Raw genomic sequence first — 20,835 nt, forward strand, 5'->3', positions numbered from 1 at the left:
CCTAAGCTGTTTTTGAGGGAACAACTATTACTAAATTAGGGCAAAACTTGGGGGCTGGGGGAGGCTAGGAAGTGTGTGGTCTTCTTCTATCTAAGTTTCTAAGGGGCTAAATTAGATTCCTCCTGGAACTCAAAGTCCTAGCCTAGTTTGTGATCTTCACACAACCTAAGGTCCAAACGTGAGCTATGTTCTTAAAAAATAGTGACTAAGGGTTGGGTGGGAGTACGTGGGTTCAAGGGGATGGGGTGTGTTGGCTCGCCACTAGCTGGGAAAACCTCTGTCTTCTACTCTCTTGGATCAAATGTTTAGCTAGAGTCTGAGATGAGGCCAAAGAGCAGTTTGCACAAAACGACTCCTAACTCCCCAGTCTGTTGGTTAAGGCTAAGCAGCTGAGCGGGGTGGGGGGAGAAAGGGGATGGTGAGGAATGGGGGGGTGGGGTTCTGCTGGCTTTACAACCAGACCACTTGAGGGCAAGAAAGAGGCGGGCGTCAGGCACCTGGTAAACTGAAAGCAAACTTCTTTATTGTACACAGTACAGAATATAACGCAGCTTGGCAGGATGCATACGGCCCTGCGCAGGGGAAAGTTATTTCAAATCAACTGGCAGGTTAAAGCCTTTCTGCACTGTAGACTTTCCACACTCTGGAAAAGAAGCAAAAACAAAAAACAAAACAAAACCATCAGGGAGGTGCATGAGTCCAATGGGAATGCAATGGTGATGCCGCCATCCTACCTCCCGTGACAGCACAGGCCATGTGGTTTACAGCAAGGGAGGGGAGCTTGGGCTACAGAGGATTCTTCTCAAACTTCCTAAGACAGGGTAAATCCATCCAAAAAACCCCAACAAAACCCAAACCCGGAGAAGTAAAGAAAGGAAAAAACAAACCCCTATACAGCATTTACAACAAATGAACCTCTAGCCAGCTGGGGGTAAAATATGCATCTATGTATAGACTGTGTAGGTTAGAAAGCTATAAATATGTTTTGGAAAGAGTCCTTTGATTAGAATACAATGCTAATTAAGGCCCAAGCTATAGGTTCAATACCTGGGTGGGCTAATTAGCTTCCAAGAGAGGAAAACATTGTATCTCCATAGCTATTAAATGCACCCCTTATCTCTGTAACCCTCTTTGCAAATGTGCCCCTGGTCACCAAGGGGACTGGTTGAGACTACAGAGCGAGCCATCAATAGAAAAACAATTCAAAGCACTGTCTGTCGAATATGGAGAATAGCACAGTCATTCTTTGTGTGCTGGATGTCAAAGGAAGCACAGAATTCTCACAACAGCAGGCAGCAAGGTGCTAACACTTTCTAATGCTTTTTCCTCTACTTTGCGCTCAACCTTCAATGAAGCCTTAGCTGGGTTGTTTAAAACCTTCCCAGTATAATACAGCGATCAGAAAAATCTTTTTGAAAAGGTGGCAGGAAACCAAGATGCTAGTACTGTTTTACCTGTCAGTGTCGCACATATATCTCAAACCCTATTGAATCATATGCAGGGTTTAAAGTCCAAGAGTTAAAGAAAAAGGAAAACAAAACAAACTGATGAATGGAAATTGTCAGTCATGCCTAAGGAAGAATCCCCAGGGGTTTCCACCAGGTGACCAGGTTTCAAGTGGACATGAAGTATATTCTGTACATATGCTTTCCAGAGAGGGCATGTGAGAGAGCATGGGGTACTATACACATAGAATCTAAACGGTGTGTCCAGGCTGCCCTGCACACCTCAAAAATGTACAACTCAGGTGCAAATGTTCCATCAGGCTGTCTGGTGCAGAAAGCACAAAGCAGGCAACAAAGAGGGCTTGTACTCAGCTAAGGGGACGCCCCCAGCAAAGCCCCTTTCAAGCTGCAGCGTCTTCATAAGTTGGCACTGCTCTGTTCAAAGGATGCAGTGCAGTTACCAAAATGTTTGGTTTTTTTTTTTTGCTTTAAATACCAAAACTACAAAAATCAGTTTATAAACTGTTTTTCCAAAACAACCACCAAAACAAAACAACCCCCCGAATCAAAGCAAAACAAAATACTGTCAAAAGTGTTAATCGCCCTTCTCCTAAAATTAAAGCCATCCACACACAGCCATGTGACTGGGAAGAGAAAGGGGGGGGCTTGCTCTGCTTGGTGACCACATGGCCTGAAGGTTCCCAAGAGTAACAATGGTTTATTGAGAACCACGGAGTGGGTGACAGCTCTTCATCCTTTTCCCCTTCTTTCTAGACCAAGGGGAAACATTTCTGATTGAGCTGACAGAGCTCTCCAAATTCTCAGATGTATTCGTCACCCTTCATGGTTTAGACTCCCCACCTCAGCCTACCTCCTCTTCTATGGGTTTGTGACCTCTTTTTCAGTAAATTGTGCAAATCAGAGCCCTTCCATGAAAAGGCGTTTAGTAGTCCACGATCAATGCAGATTGTCACACACTCTGTCCTGGTTTGTGGGTACTAACCTGAACAAGGTATTGCTTTGCATATATTGTCCATGGGAAGGAGGCTCCATGTCAATCTCTTCCCAGAAACCTTGTCAGATCAGAGCTGAGGCACCAGCCTTTTGGCGGTTTTCTGCCCCTCCCTGTTCCCACTCCCCCCGCCAAGGTATCTGTCTTTAAGGGTGACGATCCAGAGACAGCTTGGGTTCTCCAGATAATACTCAAAGGGCAAGCTTTAGGAACAGCCAAAAACACAAACAAAACCACTGCCCTCGTTTGCCTGAATGGGAACTGCTAGCTCTAGGTTTGGCCGCTCAGCCGTTCAGAAACTTAGTAAGCAAAGCCCTCAGTGTAGGGGAGGCCGCTGCAGCGGTCCACATCCAGGAGGTAAGCAGGGTTGTCTTCGAAGTGGGTCAGTGGCAGGGTGTCCTCCTCGCTGAGGTGGCACTCGGACTCGGCTTTCAGGAACGGACGCTGGTTGTCGGGGAAGGCCATGGAGAAAAGGGCATCGGGGTCACAGACAAACTTGTAGACGTATCGCTCCCCGGCCACCTGAGACAGAACACAGCTCGTGAGGCTCAGCTGGAACAGGGCGTGGGCTGGGGCTGGAGCATCAAGGGGAAGAACAGGGGCGTCTCCAAGCCACTCAGCTCTTAGGGAGCCAGGGACCGAAAGAGGCTCCTGATCCAAATCATTCCGACTTAATTCCATCAACTGCAGGGACCTGTTACCTGCCACACGTTTTGCTGACACCATGGCTCAGCAGTTGAAAATAATCGGAATTTCAAACTGGGATCCTTCTAAAAGAAAATCCTCAGTGTGCTATACTTGCAGCCTAGAAAGATCGGTTACACTGAGGTTGGTGCCTGGTGTGACAAGAAGGTACAAGGGCTGAAAAGTGCAGGAGTCAGACCATGTGTTCAGTCATTTCCAAAGCTGACTGCACAGCACAGCTCTGTTATTCTGAAGGGCTAGGAATTCAATAGGCCGTGTGGGAATTTTAAGTTTGCCCCAAAGCCAGACAGAATTGCTTTTTAGCTTGACTGCAGTTTAAAACTACTCATTCCATGGTTCTGCTACACTGAAGGAACTGATAACTTTATGTGGATTTTATGCATAATATTAACTAGAACAAAATGGTCTTGATTATTCAGAGGCTTGATAGTATACTTGATGAGCCATCTAGGTCGATGGGGTCGCCCATTCTCTGCTGCGTGTTTAGTACTAGCACAAGGGGACACATACCACTGAAAATCAAACCTGAGAACTGGTTTTGCTCAGCACAGAGGGGCAAGAGAAAGTGGCTAAGATTACTGATAAACTAAACGTTTTAGACCCATTCACAATCTTGAGCTTAATCCTGCCCTTCAGTCATTCTGTCTTGATTCTAAAAATCTCCTTAATTGCAGAAATATGGCTTTGGTTCTGATCTTGGGTTTAAGAAATCTGTTGCTACTATGGCAGCTATCCTAATAGGCCTTACAACTTATTTTCTGGTGACACTTCATTGTCTAGTCACCAGAAGGTGGGTGTCTGCACCAATGTTCTCCGGAATTCAAACACTAGGAATCGAGCTCTGTGAGACTGGATGATTGGCAGCTACATGATAGCAAGTCTTAAGGGTGGCAGATGTTTGCAATCAATTATCCCTATTTTCTTCTTAAGCCAGTTTTAAGTTAAATCTCTGGTATCCCATCCCAAGAGTCCCTTTTATGTATGTGGAAGAGCGAGGCACAGGGGGCCATGATGAAGTAATACTGCTGAGAAGCCACGAGCAGATGGCTACAAGTCCAACCTCTAGGAACCTCAGTTTTCTCTGTCAAAAACTGCGGGTGTGGGACGACTGCTTCTCCAAGTCCCTCCCCACGCTGGCATGCTACCACTGCTAGCTAGTTCCCATTTACTCATGGGTCATGTAATACATTGGATAGCAAGCTATTATTCCTAGAAAGTGTTCACGTATATTATCCTTTCAGATTAGATCAGGGATTATTATCTACACTTTTATTGGAAACAGGCTTCTGGAAGGCTGACTCTCCTGAAAGTATAAGTAAATGAGAGGGTTAGGATCTGAATCCACCCAAGCCCTTCCTGAGTTTCCCTGTATGTTTTAACTGTTATTCTCAGAAATAATCTTATAAGACCTAGGAACTAGTTCCTAGGGACAACTCATGGGTTTTAGTTCAAGTTTAAATGTCTTCGTTACATTCCCTCAGATTGGATCTGGAGTTGGGAACAACAAAGGGAATAATGGCCCTCCTTCCTGAATTTAGGCAAACCCTCAATCCTCCCGCAAAGGAGCTGACACTCCTGAGGCAGAGACTGACCAGCAATGGAGGGACGACTTACAATATGAGAGCAGGGAAGGGACAGAGGAGGGCAGTGCTCTCAAAAGTAGAAGGGCCAGGTAACTCAGCCTGAAAACCTCAGGTTCTTAGAGTGAAGAGGTGAATACTGAGAAAACAAGTAGGGGCTGGCCAGGTAATGAAGGCATTAGGAATGTTCTTAAGTAGGATGATAGTTTAATAGGTCTCTTTTTTTCCATTTTATGGTATGCTTGATAACTTATAAATGTATTCTTAAATATATATTCTATGGTAAACATACTATATGAAGAGAAAGATGGCTCTGCTAGTGAGAGAAGCCAAGTACGAGTGATCAAATGGGGGTTAGGTGGTGCTCAGACCGGGAACAGCCTTTTAAAACCTGTATTAAGCACTAAAAAGTCTGGATTTTGGAGTTCCCGTCGTGGCGCAGTGGTTAACGAATCCGACTAGGAACCATGAGGTTGCAGGTTTGGTCCCTGCCCTTGCTCAGTGGGTTAATGATCCAGCGTTGCCGTGAGCTGTGGTGTAGGTTGCAGACGCGGCTCGGATCCCGCGTTGCTGTGGCTCTGGCGTAGGCCGGTGGCTACAGCTCCGATTCAACCCCTAGCCTGGGAACCTCCATATGCCGCGGGAGCGGCCCAAGAAATAGCAACAACAACAAAAAGACAAAAAAAAAAGTTTGGATTTTATCCAGACCACCCATGAGAAGCTGTTTCAATATTTTTTAAGGTGATGAAAAGAATAACGGGGCCATATTACCACCTGTCTATGAGAAAGGTAAACCTAGCTTCAGTGCAGATAAGTTCTCGGCAGCAATGACCATATATTTCTGCCAAATGCTTCTTGGCTATTACCATGTAGACTGCCTAAACGAGCAAATGCTAGAATGTGGGTAACAGGATGATATAAAGTCTGGTGGCTAAGAAAGATTTGCCATTCTCCTGACTGTCCACAGGATTTTAAGATCATGGTCCTTCACCCATACCAATAAGGATTTTGGTATTGGTTTCCTCAAAATACACTTCATCCTTTATGGTGCAACCTGCTACCAGGTGATCCTGCTGCTATTTAGCAAAGCTTGCAAAGGTTTTTTGTTTTGTTTTTGTTTTTTTTTTGTCTTTTTGCCATTTCTTTGGGCTGCTCCCGCGGCATATGGAGGTTCCCAGGCTAGGGGTTGAATCGGAGCTGTAGCCACCGGCCTACGCCAGAGCCACAGCAACGTGGGATCCGAGCCGCGTCTGCAACCTACACCACAGCTCACGGCAACGCCGGATCATTAACCCACTGAGCAAGGGCAGGGACCAAACCTGCAACCTCATGGTTCCTAGTCGGATTCGTTAACCACTGCACCACGACGGGAACTCCCAAAATTTTTTTTTTTTTTTTGCAAAGGTTTTAAACTTGACTTTCTAAAGTTCTGAAAGAGAAATAAGATTTTCTTACTCCTGACACACTCGAGAGTATTAAGCCAACATATCTGGAAGTCTTGGTGTTTTAACACCTAAAGGCTTCAACGAAGCTCTTATAGGAGCAGAGACCTTCAGGTTGATTCCCTTACTAGCAGGAGTTGGCCTAAATGTCCGGACATTTTCTGAAGTAGAGGTGGTTTAAAGCAGAGGAGCCTAGTTTTCTACGGCATGCCCCCCACACAACCTCTGGGTTTCACGTACCCGAGAACACTGAAAGGTGCTCCCTATGCCTCATGTGACTATGAAGTTTGTTTTCCCAAGATTTCTTCCTACCACAGAATCGCTTCTGAGGCAACCACTTCCTCCCAGCCACTCCAGAGTCCTCTTACAGGAGCCCTTGACATTTCCTTTGAGTGGTCAGAGTGGTCTAAGTGTCTCGTAACTGCTCACCTTCTGCATGATGCCCTTCTCATAGTAATAGCGCAGAGATCGGCTGAGCTTGTCGTAGTTCATGGCTGGCCGGTTCTTCTGGATGCCCCAACGCCGAGCAACCTGAAGAGACGGGACAGCAATAGAGACTCACTGCCTGGGCCTGGTGGTTTTCTCCCAATCCCGGGAGAAACCAGCTCTAGAACCCAGCTGCTTTGATCAGGGATCCACTGCACTGACCTGCAAGGAGAAGCATGTAATTCCCTCAAGACAAAAACTTCCAACAAAGGTAGTGATCCAGTCACAAATGCCTAAGAGGTGAGACCTAGAGGTGGAAGGATCCTAGTGCTTTAAGATTGCAGAGGGCTTGGCGAGCATCCCAGAGGAAGCAAGCTCTTTACTGTTTCTCCACATATGAATTATTGACCAATACCATAGACCATTAACATGCTGCCATTAAGTGCTATGGTTTCTGTAGCAGTCAATAAGGAATAATTAGAATGGTCATTCCTGAAACATTAGAAACACACTAGTGAGTTGCTAATGGGCCAGCAGAGCAAAAGTTCAATTCTAATAAGATTGGAGAGGGGCTGGGAGATGTTTACTTATTGCAGCTCGTGGAGTAAAGGGGAATCGGATCATCTCAGCCTGCTGCCATCCAATCCCCTGCTCCCAGCAGACTTGCAGAATGGACATTAAAACATGTAGCACCATTATCCACTTAATGAAAAATTAACAGGGCTTCCCAAATAGTTCTGAAGTGCATTATATCCAACCCGGTCCACCTGAGGTGCAATGACGGGGAGATGTAATTGGAGCTCTGGGCAAAGAAGCCTTATAGCAGGAAAACTTCCTGGTGGAGTTTAGCAGGACAGCCATGCAAATTCGGTTCTCAAGTATCTCAACATCCCAAATCTCACTTGTGAGAAAGACTGTCAAGGGCAGGAGAAGAGTAACCTCAGAAATGTGAGGTCTTTAATGTATACAAAGCAGGGGTCACATTCTGAGCATTCTGGCTCAGTTTTGGAAACTTAAGAAACCCAAATAACTATATTCCTTTGATCTTAAAATCAGATGTTAAATGTGGAACGAGAAGTAGGAAAAGTGAAAGTGGAAAAGTGGATCATAAAACCACATTTCATTTAAAGTATTTCTTACAAGTATTCACAGCAGAATAAAAGCAACCTCTCCCAAATTCAGGATTCTAGATGACGAATAAATAGCAGAAATGATCTGATAAGGAAGAATGCCTGTGTTGTAATCATATTACAATAATTCAATAGCCATGACTCCGTTCTGCCTTGGAAGAAACCGTCGAAAGTTAAATTTCCATTTGTTTGCTTCATGCCCGTACAGCACGCCTGACATCCTGGGCTCTCCTCTTCTCTCTGTATTGCACCCATTCAACTCCTTGAAATGGCCCACAAGGCAAAATTAACCAAAATTCCATCCCCTGGTTAGAGAAGATAAATATTTTAAACCAACAGAAATAGTGGTAAGAAAGAACCTGCTAGGTCAATACATGTCCTTTAACCCTGATCAAAAGAAATAATACTATGAAACTAAAACTGCTGTTGGCCACAATTCAGGGACCCTTGAAAGAAGCCCAGCCTCATTTTACCATATGCAGTGGTGGAAAAATTCTTGACTGTTTTTCAACTTCAGCCATGGCCTCTCTTGGCTGCCACTTGCATATGCAGTAGCTTACTGGAGAGAGGTTTTTATATATGCACAGACCTCAAAGTAGCTCTGGTAGCCATAGTTACTGACGCATCCTCTTGGGCTAGGGCCCTATGATTCAGTAGCCCTCACCAGGGCTGCTCCTCCTGCAATAATCATGATGCAGCACAACTGCAGAGCAGCTGGGAATGGGAGGGGCGCATCCCTATAGCTTGCTGCCAGCTCCTTTCTTTCACAGTCACTGCTTTGAGGGCAAGCACCTTGAGGACAGAGGCTGAAGGAGTTAAAATAACCCCCCCCCTCCTCACATAGCTCTCCCTTTTTTAAGAGAGCAGCCATAGCACTGGGAACGGCTCTTTCTAGAAGCCTGTCCTTTTAAACCTCCCCATGGCATCAGTTATCTGCCACATGTTCAACAAACAACCCTACCCCCCAAAATATTCATTAATGCAGATTCACAGTTAAAATGGCTCCAGATTAAAGCCGAGTCAGTCATAATTGAGAGGGTGCTAAGCTGGATGACTATCAAAAGACATTTGATTAGGGGGCCTGCCAAAACGCAGTTCTAAAACCACAATTTCCATGCACAGTGTAATGGATATTATGGATAATTACCCAGAGTGCACTACTCAGCCACACAGCTGCCTACAATTACGTCCCAAACAGCTTCCTCCTCCGCTTCACCCTTCAAGCTCCCCCCGTGACAACTTCTTACAGCTTTTTCGAGGAGTTGGTATCTTCCTGACATTAACAAGGGTAGGGCCTGCCAAGTTATACCAGGAGCAGAGGGGGGGGTAAAAACCCTCAAACGCTGCATGTCCCTGGGCCAACGTGCACACATAGAACAGAGCTGCTCCCGGGCCAAGAGACTGGGACATTGTGAGTTCACAGAATGCTCAGGGATTTCAAGGTGCAGTGGAAAGAAGTACTTCCTGAAGAAACAGAGCTGTCCAGTCAGCTGAGGGGGGTGCAAGGCCGCCACAGGCCTCTCCCGTGACTTAGCTGCTTGGCATTTATAAGCATTCTGGATTAGTATTAGTTTCTTTATTAAGTAAGAAAGCCGGGGCCCTCTGCCATCTGTTCGTCATTTTCTTTATACTGGTAGGAGAGCAGAAGATTCAATAACAGCTTTTTCCAAAGGGTCATAACCAGGTTTACCTGCAGCTGTACAGCCTGTGCTTAGGCCCGAGGCAGGGGCAATAAAGTAATAAAAGCTCCTATTTGTGAAATGAGATAAATCAATAAGGGCGGCCCACATGACAGACAGACTTTTCAAAAAGCCTCAGTGAGTCTGGGTGACATGCTTTCCTCAAGCTTCACACAAACCAGGCCAGGTTCTGAGGATAAGAATGTGTGCGGATGGCTCTCCAGTGTGGCCGCAGGTCAAAAACACGGCTGCACGCCTTCATGACATGGCCAAAAAGGCACCCTTAGAAACACACGGCCACACCAAACTCTGGCCTTTGACGTGAGACTGAATCTTAACCAAAACTGCTTGCAATATGAGATGCTGACACACTTTGATTTTTGTAAATCATGTGGGCTGGGAAACACTGCATGTATCTTTAACTGCCTTGAATGAAGCTTCCTTTCCTCCCTTATTGACCAAGAGTCTCCCTAAGTCTCCAATTCACACATTCTCCTTTGCTTGTCTTAACTTTCAGGCCATTTTCCTCTAAGCCAGGTGCCTGGTTGTGACCTGCTATTAACCCTCCTGCCCACCCATCCCCTTCGTGTGCTAAAAGTGGGCCCTGGTATCAATCAAACAATACCTACAACTGCAGTTCCAAGTGCTTTCCAAGAGCATTGTTCCCATTCCAATTACACCCAACCCAAAGATCCCTTTTGCTCTGCTGGCTTAATATGGAATGCCTCCGTACATGCTACCGAAGGAAGCATTTGTCAGATTTTCAGAGAAGTTATTTTGCATTTATAATCTCTCTAGATTCAAATAGAAATTTAAAATTGACTCCTTTGAGATATGCCAAACTGAGGGCATGATTTAATTCACTTTGTTATGTGATATTTAGGAAAGGGGTTCTAGGATGTGTCTTCCCCTTTCCTGAAGAAATGATACAGGTTCTGTCCCTTGGTCTTTCTGTCAATAGCAACAATGAATGTTTCTTTTTTCTATTAGCAATGAAGGTTTTTGTCGTCTCTCAACTATTGTAGTTCCACATAAAGAAGTTTATAAAATTGACTCATCTCTGATAATTTTCTCTAGATCAGAGCCATTTGAAATGCAGTGGGGTAGCTGCATCCTTTAATATATTACCAAAGTATCTTAATATGTTCATGTAGCCTCTGATATAGGCTGACATAGGAGAGCTGACACCAAAACAAGCTGGTATCACTGACCTTGAAAAAGACTTTCCAAGAGAAAACAGACCCTATTTGAATAAGTCTTTATGGCCGCCCTCCCCAGAGTTTGTAGAAGTGTTACTAATACTTCCTGTGTGTATTCTATGGTGGAGGATATATATATACTACCTGTCCATGAATTGTAAATTGCCCTATTAACAGAAAAGGCCCTGCCAAGCCCACTGGCCAGGCCAGAATCTGAATGAGAAGAAAGGGCATATTTAACACAGTAAAAAGATTCAATGGAGAAACTGCACAGGAACAAATAGCCACAAATGGAGACTCTCCTGAGCCCAGCACCACGTGCTTACCTCTTCCGGTTCGATCAGCTTGAACTCCATGCCTCGGCCTGTCCAGGCAATGAAGTGGGCATTGGCTGGGTCATCGAGAAGGGTGACAAGGAACTGCCACAGCTGAAGGGAACCTCGCCTCTGATAAGGGGGCCCCTCCCGATACATGGTGGGCTCTTGTTTGACTTTGCCTGTTCGGGACAAAGACACACATGCAGTGCTTCAGTCTCGGGCTCTCAGGTGATGTGTGCAAACGCCTCTTTGGCATTAACAGGATTCACTAAGGTGCTCTGACATCTCCACCCTCCAGCCTGGCAGCCACCTGGATGGGGCAACTCACCTTCTAGTCTCTCAGGAACGACACAAGTGTCATCAAAGTACAATCGGGGGTCTTTCTCATATGAAAAACCTGAAGGAGAATTTAAAAAGAACACGTTGCTTAACACAGTCTGTGTTCTATGAGAACTCTGGATTTAGGGACTAAAATGGGATTCTACCACTTCAGGTCCTTAGCCTGATGAACTACTGTATCTACGCCAGACTGAATTTGGGGAGACTTCAAAAGGACTTAGGTGCTCGTGTTCTTATGTGGCCACTTGGGCCTCCATCAGAATAGCATCGGATTCCTGCCACTAGAGCGAGGATGGCAGGGAAGCACTGAGTCATCAGTACGTTCCCTCACATCTTATGAGGTCTGTGGGGATCAGTGCGGCTGTGACTAAGCCTTTATATCTGAAAAGATATCTCATCTATTTCAGTTGGCCTCTCTGGGTGGATTTAGTTGATCTATACATAGTCTCGCCGTTTTCCTTTTAGCGAATATTAATTTCAGCCTTTCTTACAGCTTGTCCAGGCTGCCCACACACCTCATTCAATTATGAAAGAGCTTAGAGGGTAGAGAACAATGCCAGAATGAAGACTTGGGCCTGTGGAAGATTGTGATGAGCAGTAATTTTAAAGGCAAGTGGGAGATATCACCCTTCAGACACCGTGGAAGGAATGTGGAGACTTTCTGCTTACATTCTGTAGATAGCAAAACAGAAAAGGGGACCTGATTAGTCCAACAACACATGTCAGTGGGCAGAAGGGTGGCCTTGGCATTCTCAGCCCACCAAACCTTAATCTGCAGTCAGTGCCGATCACTAGGTCACCAGGCACCCTGACAAGATCAGCGGCTTGAACCAAAGCCCGTCAGTGGACAGGTGTGGTGGGACCACATCCTTGCTGGTAGCCCTGCCCATTTCAGAGGTGGAGCACCGTGGCATACTCTCCTTCACCCACGCACTTCTCAGGAGGAGGCACAGGTGCTCCCGTGTGCTCAGCGGGACTCTCTGTGCCTGGGTTCTCTGGATTCACCTTGCGGGTGATCCAGGCAAACATGTGAGGGGTATGTAGTGTGGGCAGGCATCAGAGGCCACTGTCATAAAGGACTCCCATTAGATTTAGAGACGGATTCACTATGACACAATATTCATGGGTAAAAGCGCTAAGAAATACATCTGTTTGTTTTTCTTCACAGCCCAGATCAAGTTCTTCTTGGCTGGACCAGCATCATTTTTAAGAGGCTAGGGGTTGGGGAAATGCTGTCGAGATTTAAGACTTTGTATTTTTGTGTCCTCGGCCCCAAACATTTCTGTTTAACTACATCAAAGTAAGCATACTACATATTTGGTAAGTACTTAGACCAGGTACTATGCCAAAAGGGGGCAGATAGAATACAGACTCGGTGCTTGCTCTCATGGAGCTTGCATCCCAACTGGTGGAGACTGATTTAAAAAAAAGTAGGAAAGGAGAGATGGTATGGTGTGGAACACTTAAAGAGGGTGGACCCTGGAACCAGACCTATGGACCTGGATTAGCTGTGTGACCTTGAGCAAGTTAGTAATCTCTTTGTGCTCCAGTTCATCATCTAAAGACTGGGGAAGAATTTAGTGAATAAATAGTTCAGTGGAACAGAATATATCTTCACAATAGTTAAGAACAGCTCCTGGTATATAAATGTGCAATATATGATAGTTAAAAAATGAGAGCAATGAGATCCTGCTGCATAGTACTGGGAACTATATTTAGTCACTTATGGTGGAGGACAATGTGAGAAAAAATGTGTTTGTGTGACTGGGTCACTTTGCTGTACAGTAGAGAAGTGGCAGCACACTGTAAACCAGCTATAATGGAAAAATAATCATTTTTTAAAAATTGAGTGTACACCGTGATAAGTACAATTGAAGCTTAACTGGATAATGTGAGAGCTTTATATTCCAACATGGATTCTAAATTCCTTGGGGATAAGGACCATATCCTCAATTATCTTAGCATCTTCATAGCACCTGGCACATAAGTACTCAATTAATATTTGAATAAACATAAGGAACTCTATAGTCTCCATTTAAAAAAGATTTAAGAATGCAATACTCGGTGTTCCCCTTGTGGTGCAGTGGAAACAAATCTGACTAGGAACCACGAGGTTGTGGGTTCGATCCCTGGCCTCGATCAGTGGGTTAAAGACTTGCTGTTGCCGTGAGCTGTGGTGTAGGGTCACAGACGCGGCTTGGATCTGGCGTTGCTGCGGCTGTGGTGTAGGCCAGCAGCTATAGCTCCAATTGGACCCCTAGCCTGGGAAACCTCCATATGCTGCAGGTGCGGCCCTAAAAAGAAAAAAAGAAAAAAGAAAAAAAACTCGGATTCTGGGACTCCTATAATTTATTTTAAAATTTGGTGCTATAAACTGACTTATGACAAACTATTGTACTTTATATTATCAACAAAAATTACATAATACATCCCCATGTTTTATGCTTTTTGCCTTGGCTGCCAGGAATCTATGTATTTCCCAACTTTCTACATGGATTTTGCTACTCCAGTGATGCTTTAACGGCCTTATTAAGTCATTAGGAAACTACTTCAAAGTTTACACACCTGTCAGGCTTGCCATTTTATTTTTAGAGCTTTTCTTCCTCTAAGGTAAGATATAGGGGAAAAAGACAAATCTAAATTCTAGGTTTGTTTTTCAAACTAATCAGATGAAGCCCTGCCCATGAGTATCATTTTGGTGTATATTGTGGTTTCTAGTCAATGCCACATGTGGGTCTCTAAAACATCTGGAAGATGCTGTTTAAGTGAAATTTAAGTCAGTTGAATTTGTATAGCAGTTACATCAGTTGTGGCCACAACCATCTAATCGCTCAAAGGTGGCAGGAAGGAAGAACCTGTTTTGAGGGGCAAAATGGAAATGAAAGATTCAAAATAGTCTGCAAAGGCTCCAGGTGAACACTAAGGCGGGATGCTATCAGTAATCACAGATGCCAATCAGAAACACTTGTCTCACTAACTGTTTCACGGGCATCTGTGGTCAGGCCTCTCAGAAGTAGAGAAAAACCATGTCAGGGTAATTTAGAGTAATTAAGAATGCAGATCTGAAATTTCTTCATGGTGCGTAAGGTCAGGGAAAGGAATGGGAAAGAGTAGGGGAAAAACACACAAGCTTGCTAGAGATCCTGTGTGTAGTAAGGAGCCCAATGCCTGGCTAAAAATATTTCCTTTAAGAGCATGCTCTTTTCTAAATGTTGTAATTATGCAAAATGTTTTCCTCCCTCTCTCCCTCCTAGTTTGCCTGTTGCAGACATCAATTGCTGCTGTAGAAACATTCAGGAACCTGGAAGAGAGCCCCACACAGCTGTGCTGAGCAGTCAGAGGGCCAGTACACAGCCCTTCCTTCCTAGGCTGGACACTTGCTCAGAATAACCCCAGGTGCCCGTGGTAGCCACACTTGGTCTCCCCTCTAACCAAGTCAGTGGAAGCAGCTACCCAAAGAAACCACTCATGTGCACCAGTAACTTACAATAACCTGCCCATGCTTCACAGTGCTATTTGACCAGCTGACAACCTTCCTCTAAAACTCTAGAAAACGGTGGTTGTCACCCTTGGACAAACTACTAATGCCTAAGTCCCACCCCAGAATTTCTGACTTAATTGCTCTAGATGAAGCCTGGACACCAGAAGTTTTAGAAGCTCTCCAGGGGATCCTAATGTGCAGCCAAAGCTGAGACTCGCAACTCTGCAGGACTGCCTGGAGGGCCTGCTGGAACACACAGGGTCTCTGAGTCAGTAGGTCTGGTGGATCCTGAGAGTTTGCATTTCTAACAAGTCCCAGGTGAAGTGGATGCTACAGGTTTGGGGAATCACACTGTTCTAGATCTTTACAGAGAGATGCATACGATTGAAAACCAGACATAACTTCTGGGAAACTAGTTCTAAGAGAAACCCTTCCCTGTTTCAATGTGCAGAATCGAAGTCCCGAAGGTACCATCTCAAGTCAGGACATAGTTCCTAGGTTCCAATTTAGGTAACCGCTATGAAACCTTATATGGAAAGGAGCTATGTTGCTGTACCATGTAACCTCCTTGAATGGAAACGTGGAAGCCAGCTGGTTCTTTTTTTTTTTTTTTTAAATTAAGGTCATTACTACTGAAAATGATGGCAGCCCTCGCAGGTCAGGGCATGCCTCGGACTCTTGAATGCAAAGTAACTGGAGATTCACAATCAATGAGCTCTCATGTTCACGAGCTAAGCAAGGTTTAAAGCCTAGGATCTCAACGGTTAGCCTGGACACAGAGCAATTTTAAGCTTCCCTGAATATTATTACTTTTAAAATCGTTACTTACCTTCATGGCTGCTGGAGAAGTAGCCCCCTCTCATGTAAGACGACTGGCAATTAGGCACTTCTGAAAGACAGACGTATACACTCGTCAATAGTTTTCTGCAGCTGAATCAGCATGTAAGCCAAATGCACTCCTATCAGCAACATGGGAACCACTACAACCCACTACCTGAAAGGAGGACTCTTGACTCATCATAAAGAGAACTGGAAGGAAAAATGATTCTTCACTCTCATAACCTGTTCATTTTAGAGCAATGGTAAAAAAAGAAACTTGCTTTCAAAAGGTCAACGTGGCCTTCTGCCTATACTGACTTGGGCTTTGGGACTGGGAGGGGCAGGAAGATCACTTGAGGTCTTTCCCAGTTTGGTCAATTCAATTGTGCTCCAAGAGGTGAAGGTATCATGAAGTCATGAAGCTAGGTTGAGAACGGGCAGGAGTACAGCTTAGCAAGCACATTTTCACCACACTGGAGCTGTTAGAATGGAACCCATGCTGAAGCTATCTCTTCAGGCACCATGTTATCAAGGAATCCATCAAAGATAAGAGAGGATGAGCTGAGCTGTGCCCCCATGGGACAAGTCTTCACCTGGGGAACACATCTCAGATCAAAGAATTGCAGATGCGGTAACAACTGCTGGGTGTCTTGTTTAAGGGAGTGGGGTGGGGGTGAAAAACTCATGGGGTTGATTAAAATGTCAATCCCAAAGGAAAAATGTTGCTGGTCCTGCTTGCTCCTGAGAAAAATATATCCAAGCCTTCAGGAGGGATGCCAGTGGATATTTTATAAGCTATCAATACCTGTGTTTGGTAATTTTTCCATCAGAAAGCAACAGATATCTCCCTTCTGCCTACCTCCCCAGTCTTTCCCATAACCAATTTCAGTCTGAATTGAGCAATCTATTATCTTAGAGAAGGCCAAGAGAAAATTCTCTATCCTATTCCATTTGAAAAAGCCAGAGTATGGAGTAGGCTGGTGGCTACAGCTCCGATTCGACCCCTAGCCTGGGAACCTCCATATGCCGCAGGAGCGGCCCAAAGAAATAGCAAAAAGACCAAAAAAAAAAAAAAAAAGCCAGAGTACATACTGCCCCAGCCCCTCTCCATGGGTTTCAAGAAAAGCATGCACAGGAAAGGTGGATAACTGACCCACCACCCTCAAATTCCTTTAGCAGCAACTGTACCCCCCCCCAAAATTTGTCATTTCTAAAGTAAGGGGAAATGAAGAGAAGGAAAGAGTTTCTAAATGTGCAAGCTACAGAATTCCAACTCTCCTTTCCCTTAGTGATCTCATTCAATAAGCCTGGCCTCTAAGATCTACAGTTGGTGGGGGTGGAGAGGACCCTCAATGACAGCTTAAACTTCTTGATGTTTGTTTCTACACAAGAGATAACCCAAAACCAGACACTAGAAGTTCTGATATGTTATGCTTCTCCCTGTGTACACCGGCCACAGCTGAGAGACAGGAATTTTCCCAGATGAAAGGACTGCAATAGAGCAGTGAATCCTATGAAGCAGCCAACAGGACAAACTTTTCCTGATGCCTACCCAGAACCTCACACAGCTATGACATCAGGTGCTTTCTCAGACCCCATTTCAAAGAATACAAAGAATCCCATCATACATGAGGACTCTTGACACTGGGAGGTTAATGGGTCATTGTATTCAAAGAGAAAGCCACAAAACTGGAGGCAGGACTAAAATACAGAAATAATATCTCCTGTGTCCAGTGACTCTAAGATACCAGGCCTTAAAGGGCATCACCAAGACTGGATCCCAGCAACCTTCAGGCTTAGACTCATAGGCTCTGCACAGCTATTGAGTGCCTACTGTGCTGCTTACTATTTGTACTTGACTTTTCTGTTTTGTCTTCAGTTATGCGTAAACATGTCCGTTTTACTAGCTCTTAAGTTCTTTGAGGGCAAATTTGATAAAAACTATTCCCCAAAGCCTAACACACACAAGCCACTCAGTCAGGACCAGATGGATGAATGAGAGAACGATGAGAAGCGCATGATCTTATGCTTACCTGAATCAACGCAATAATCCCGGGGCTCCTGCTTGATTCCCATTGGTGACTGGAACCCATGTGCTGAGGGGCCTGCCATGCCTGGGACCCCATGTTCATAGAGTGGGTCATGGTATTCTTGTTTGAATCCCTGAGGGGGTGGGGGAGCTGCAGGGACAATAGGTTCTGACATTTGCCGGTGGTAATTGGGGCGATTATCTCCAGGAAGTCCTGACTGAGGAGGGAAGGGGTGGCAGGGTTCAGACATTTGTCTCTGAAATCTGTAAGAAGAAAGTAGTGACATTAATTAAATAAGAACATGATGAATACCTACAATGACTGAGCACTGAGGATTAGAAGTTCAGATTAATGGAATTACTTACAAAGTATTTGTTTATTCTACACATTTTACCCTCTTCCCAAAATTATACTTCAAACCTCTTGAGTCAGGGACTGGCAAAAAATAAAGCAATGACATGGTAGCCTTCTATTTTCTATGCATGGTGATTTCATGCACAATCTGTTCAGCTGGGCCAGATTACATATCTGAATATATACAACCAAGTATTTGCAAATATCACTAACATGTTTGTTCCCTGGTTCATTCATCCTCTCACCTATAGACAGACTTTGAAAAGACCAAAGTGTCTTTAACCAGTTAGAAAAACTTAGTTTTACTATTACACATGGGATATATTTTTAATCAAAAAATATAAAATCCCTGGGAATAATTGGGAAATGAGTAGGCTCTACAAGAATAAAACTCTAAAACTTTTCTCAGCAAAAGAGCTAATTAAAGAAAATATTTAGAACTGGGAAGCTGCTCATTCACTGAAAACTATCAATGATTATTGTGAACGGCTTGAATGGATGACTTGACAAAATGATTCTACTATTCATTTAAAAGATTTAAGTGATCGATCTATTCGTTATTGACAAAGCCATACTAACTGGGAGGGTAAGGAATGAAAAATAGGTGTGTCAAAAGGTTTGAGTAGTCACAAACTGTCTAGTGTTTTCCAAAATTCACTGCTTAAGGTTAGCATTTTAAATAAATGGGAAGAAGTTAGATCCCTGTTTTTATATTGCAGGCCAAAATATTTCAGTGTGAAATCATGATAGTTATTGTATATAAAAACATCTTAGAGTGAAGAAAAATCTGCCTATACCTCATACCAAAAGGCATGGATAAAAATGGATATATCTCCTTGTATGAATTTCTCTAAGTCAAAGACAAAAACAAAACCTAAAGAAAACAAACTGGGAAAAATCTAAAATAGAAAATACCAGAAGCAAGCCCCCAAATTAAAGTAAGCAAAACTCTCTAACAGATATAGTAATATTAGTGCTGTTGATATAAAGAGGTTTAAAAAGTATAAGATGGACGTGTCAACAGAAAAAATAGGTAAAGAACGTACACAGTGAAATCACTGAAGAAAGAAATGCAAATGGTCATAAAATTTAGCTTCATTAGCCACCCAAAAAGTACTGAGATTTTTCTGCTTAATTGAAGGCCGAACAGGCAGCTAAGAATCTCTGCCTGACACAGGAAAGCTCTGAAATCATTAGCTATTTGATAGAGCTACAAAGGTGGTCACCAAAGCAAACGTCTAACAAGGAACTAGCTAGGTACCCGGTGATATAGCCACTCAGCTGAAAGCAACCATCAAATATGATGTAATATCCGAATATATAAGGACATGGTAAGGCGTTTTTGCAAAAGCACAAAAAGTATCTATGGTGTCATAAAATCCTGGAAAGATCTGCACTTATGATTTTAGGTAATATTTTACTCATCTACAGTTTAATGTTATTACAGTATTTTATGAGACAATAAGTGTTATTAATCAGAGCTCTCCTTGTGGCTTACTGGAAACGAATCTGACTAGTATCCATGAGGACTCTAGTTCCATCCCTGGCCTCACTCAGTGAGTTAAAAGATCCAGCGTTGCTGTGAGCTCTGGTGTAGGTCGCAGACGTGGCTTGGATCATGCGTTGCTATGGCTGTGGTGTAGGCCAGAGGCTACAGCTTGCATTCAACGCCTAGCCTGGGAACTTCCATATGCTGTGGGTACGGTCCTTAAAAATAAAAAGTGTTATTAACCAACAAGTTTGAGCTGCCAGGAAAATCCAGATTATGTGCCAAGTGCCCTCCCCTTGTTGGGAAAGCAGGGTAGTAAAAGCAATGCCACTTAGTAGGGAAGTGACAGAAGGCAATTTTTTTTTGCTTTAGTTTCCTCATCTGTAACAGAAGGATGGGTTATCCATCAAAAATACTACTGGAGTGACAAAACAGACGTCTACAAAGCAGGTTTCTGCCACAGCTGTAACCACAACAGTCTGGGATAGACTTCCGGAGGGTGGGTGTAGAAGTTAGAGATGGTAGCCATCAATGCAAGGCTTTAATCCGTGAGATGCACATAAAGCCCTAATCGATGTGTATAAAGAACTGCATTTGTAAATGTAGGCCCTCAGGCAGAAAGTACAAGCCAAGGTTCTGGGAAGATTAAAGGATTTAGAAAAACTAATTTCAATGAGTTTTTTAAAATCAACAACATAACTCCCTAACATTAAGGTCTCACTTTCTCCTTTTAGCACGAATCCTATTAATAGCTTTAATCAAATAATTTGAATCTTATTTGAGTCAATCTGTGACAACAGGTGGCCCACACACTTCTAGAACACAAAGATTTAAAATCTTAAACCAAAGGGATTTGTGTGCAGATAAAACAGTTTAGATCAGAGTATGCAGCATGGTTCTCACTGAATCTTTACTTCCTTACCAAAAGCAGCACCACAACAAGATCATTTTATAATATGAAGATCACCAAACTATTTTATATATATGTACCCCTTAATCTCAGACAACAAAATTATCAATCTGCCTGGCCAATTATTTAAACAAGTTTTATAAACTCTGTAACGTTCAGTGGGCACTGAATGCATTACAGTGGAACTTCATCAGGAATGCAATTTTCAAGGTTGCTGTACTTGAGGAAACCCTCCCATGGTCTTTGAAGTATAAATCAGAAACTTGGGTTTAGGCTTGACATTTAGAACACAGGCACCAGCACCATTTTTTTTTTTTTTTTGGTCTTTTTGCCATTTCTTGGGCCGCTCCCATGGCACAGGGAGGTTCCCAGGCTAGGGGTCGAATCAGAGCTGTAGCTGCCAGCCTACGCCACAACCACAGCAACAAGGGACCCAAGCCACGTCTGCGACCTACAGCACAGCTCACGGCAACGCCAG

General features: G+C 43.9%; 1 protein-coding gene across 1 annotated transcript in view; it reads right to left on the reverse strand.

Annotated features, from left to right (window-relative positions):
- Window positions 1–501: 501 nt before the first annotated feature.
- Window positions 502–20,835, reverse strand: part of ETV5 (ETS variant transcription factor 5) — a 57,055-nt gene continuing 36,721 nt past the window's right edge. Inside the window, exons 8-13 of the mRNA XM_047788389.1 lie at window positions 17,608–17,867; window positions 15,585–15,644; window positions 11,264–11,332; window positions 10,945–11,114; window positions 6,614–6,715; window positions 502–2,979 (exon numbers count right to left, since the gene is read on the reverse strand). Coding sequence (XP_047644345.1) covers window positions 2,758–2,979; window positions 6,614–6,715; window positions 10,945–11,114; window positions 11,264–11,332; window positions 15,585–15,644; window positions 17,608–17,867 — 883 coding nt within the window. The 3' untranslated portion in view covers window positions 502–2,757. The remainder of the gene's footprint in view (window positions 2,980–6,613; window positions 6,716–10,944; window positions 11,115–11,263; window positions 11,333–15,584; window positions 15,645–17,607; window positions 17,868–20,835) is intronic.

Source organism: Phacochoerus africanus, chromosome 1 (assembly GCF_016906955.1).
Source record: "Phacochoerus africanus isolate WHEZ1 chromosome 1, ROS_Pafr_v1, whole genome shotgun sequence".
Taxonomy (NCBI): Eukaryota; Metazoa; Chordata; class Mammalia; order Artiodactyla; family Suidae; genus Phacochoerus; species Phacochoerus africanus.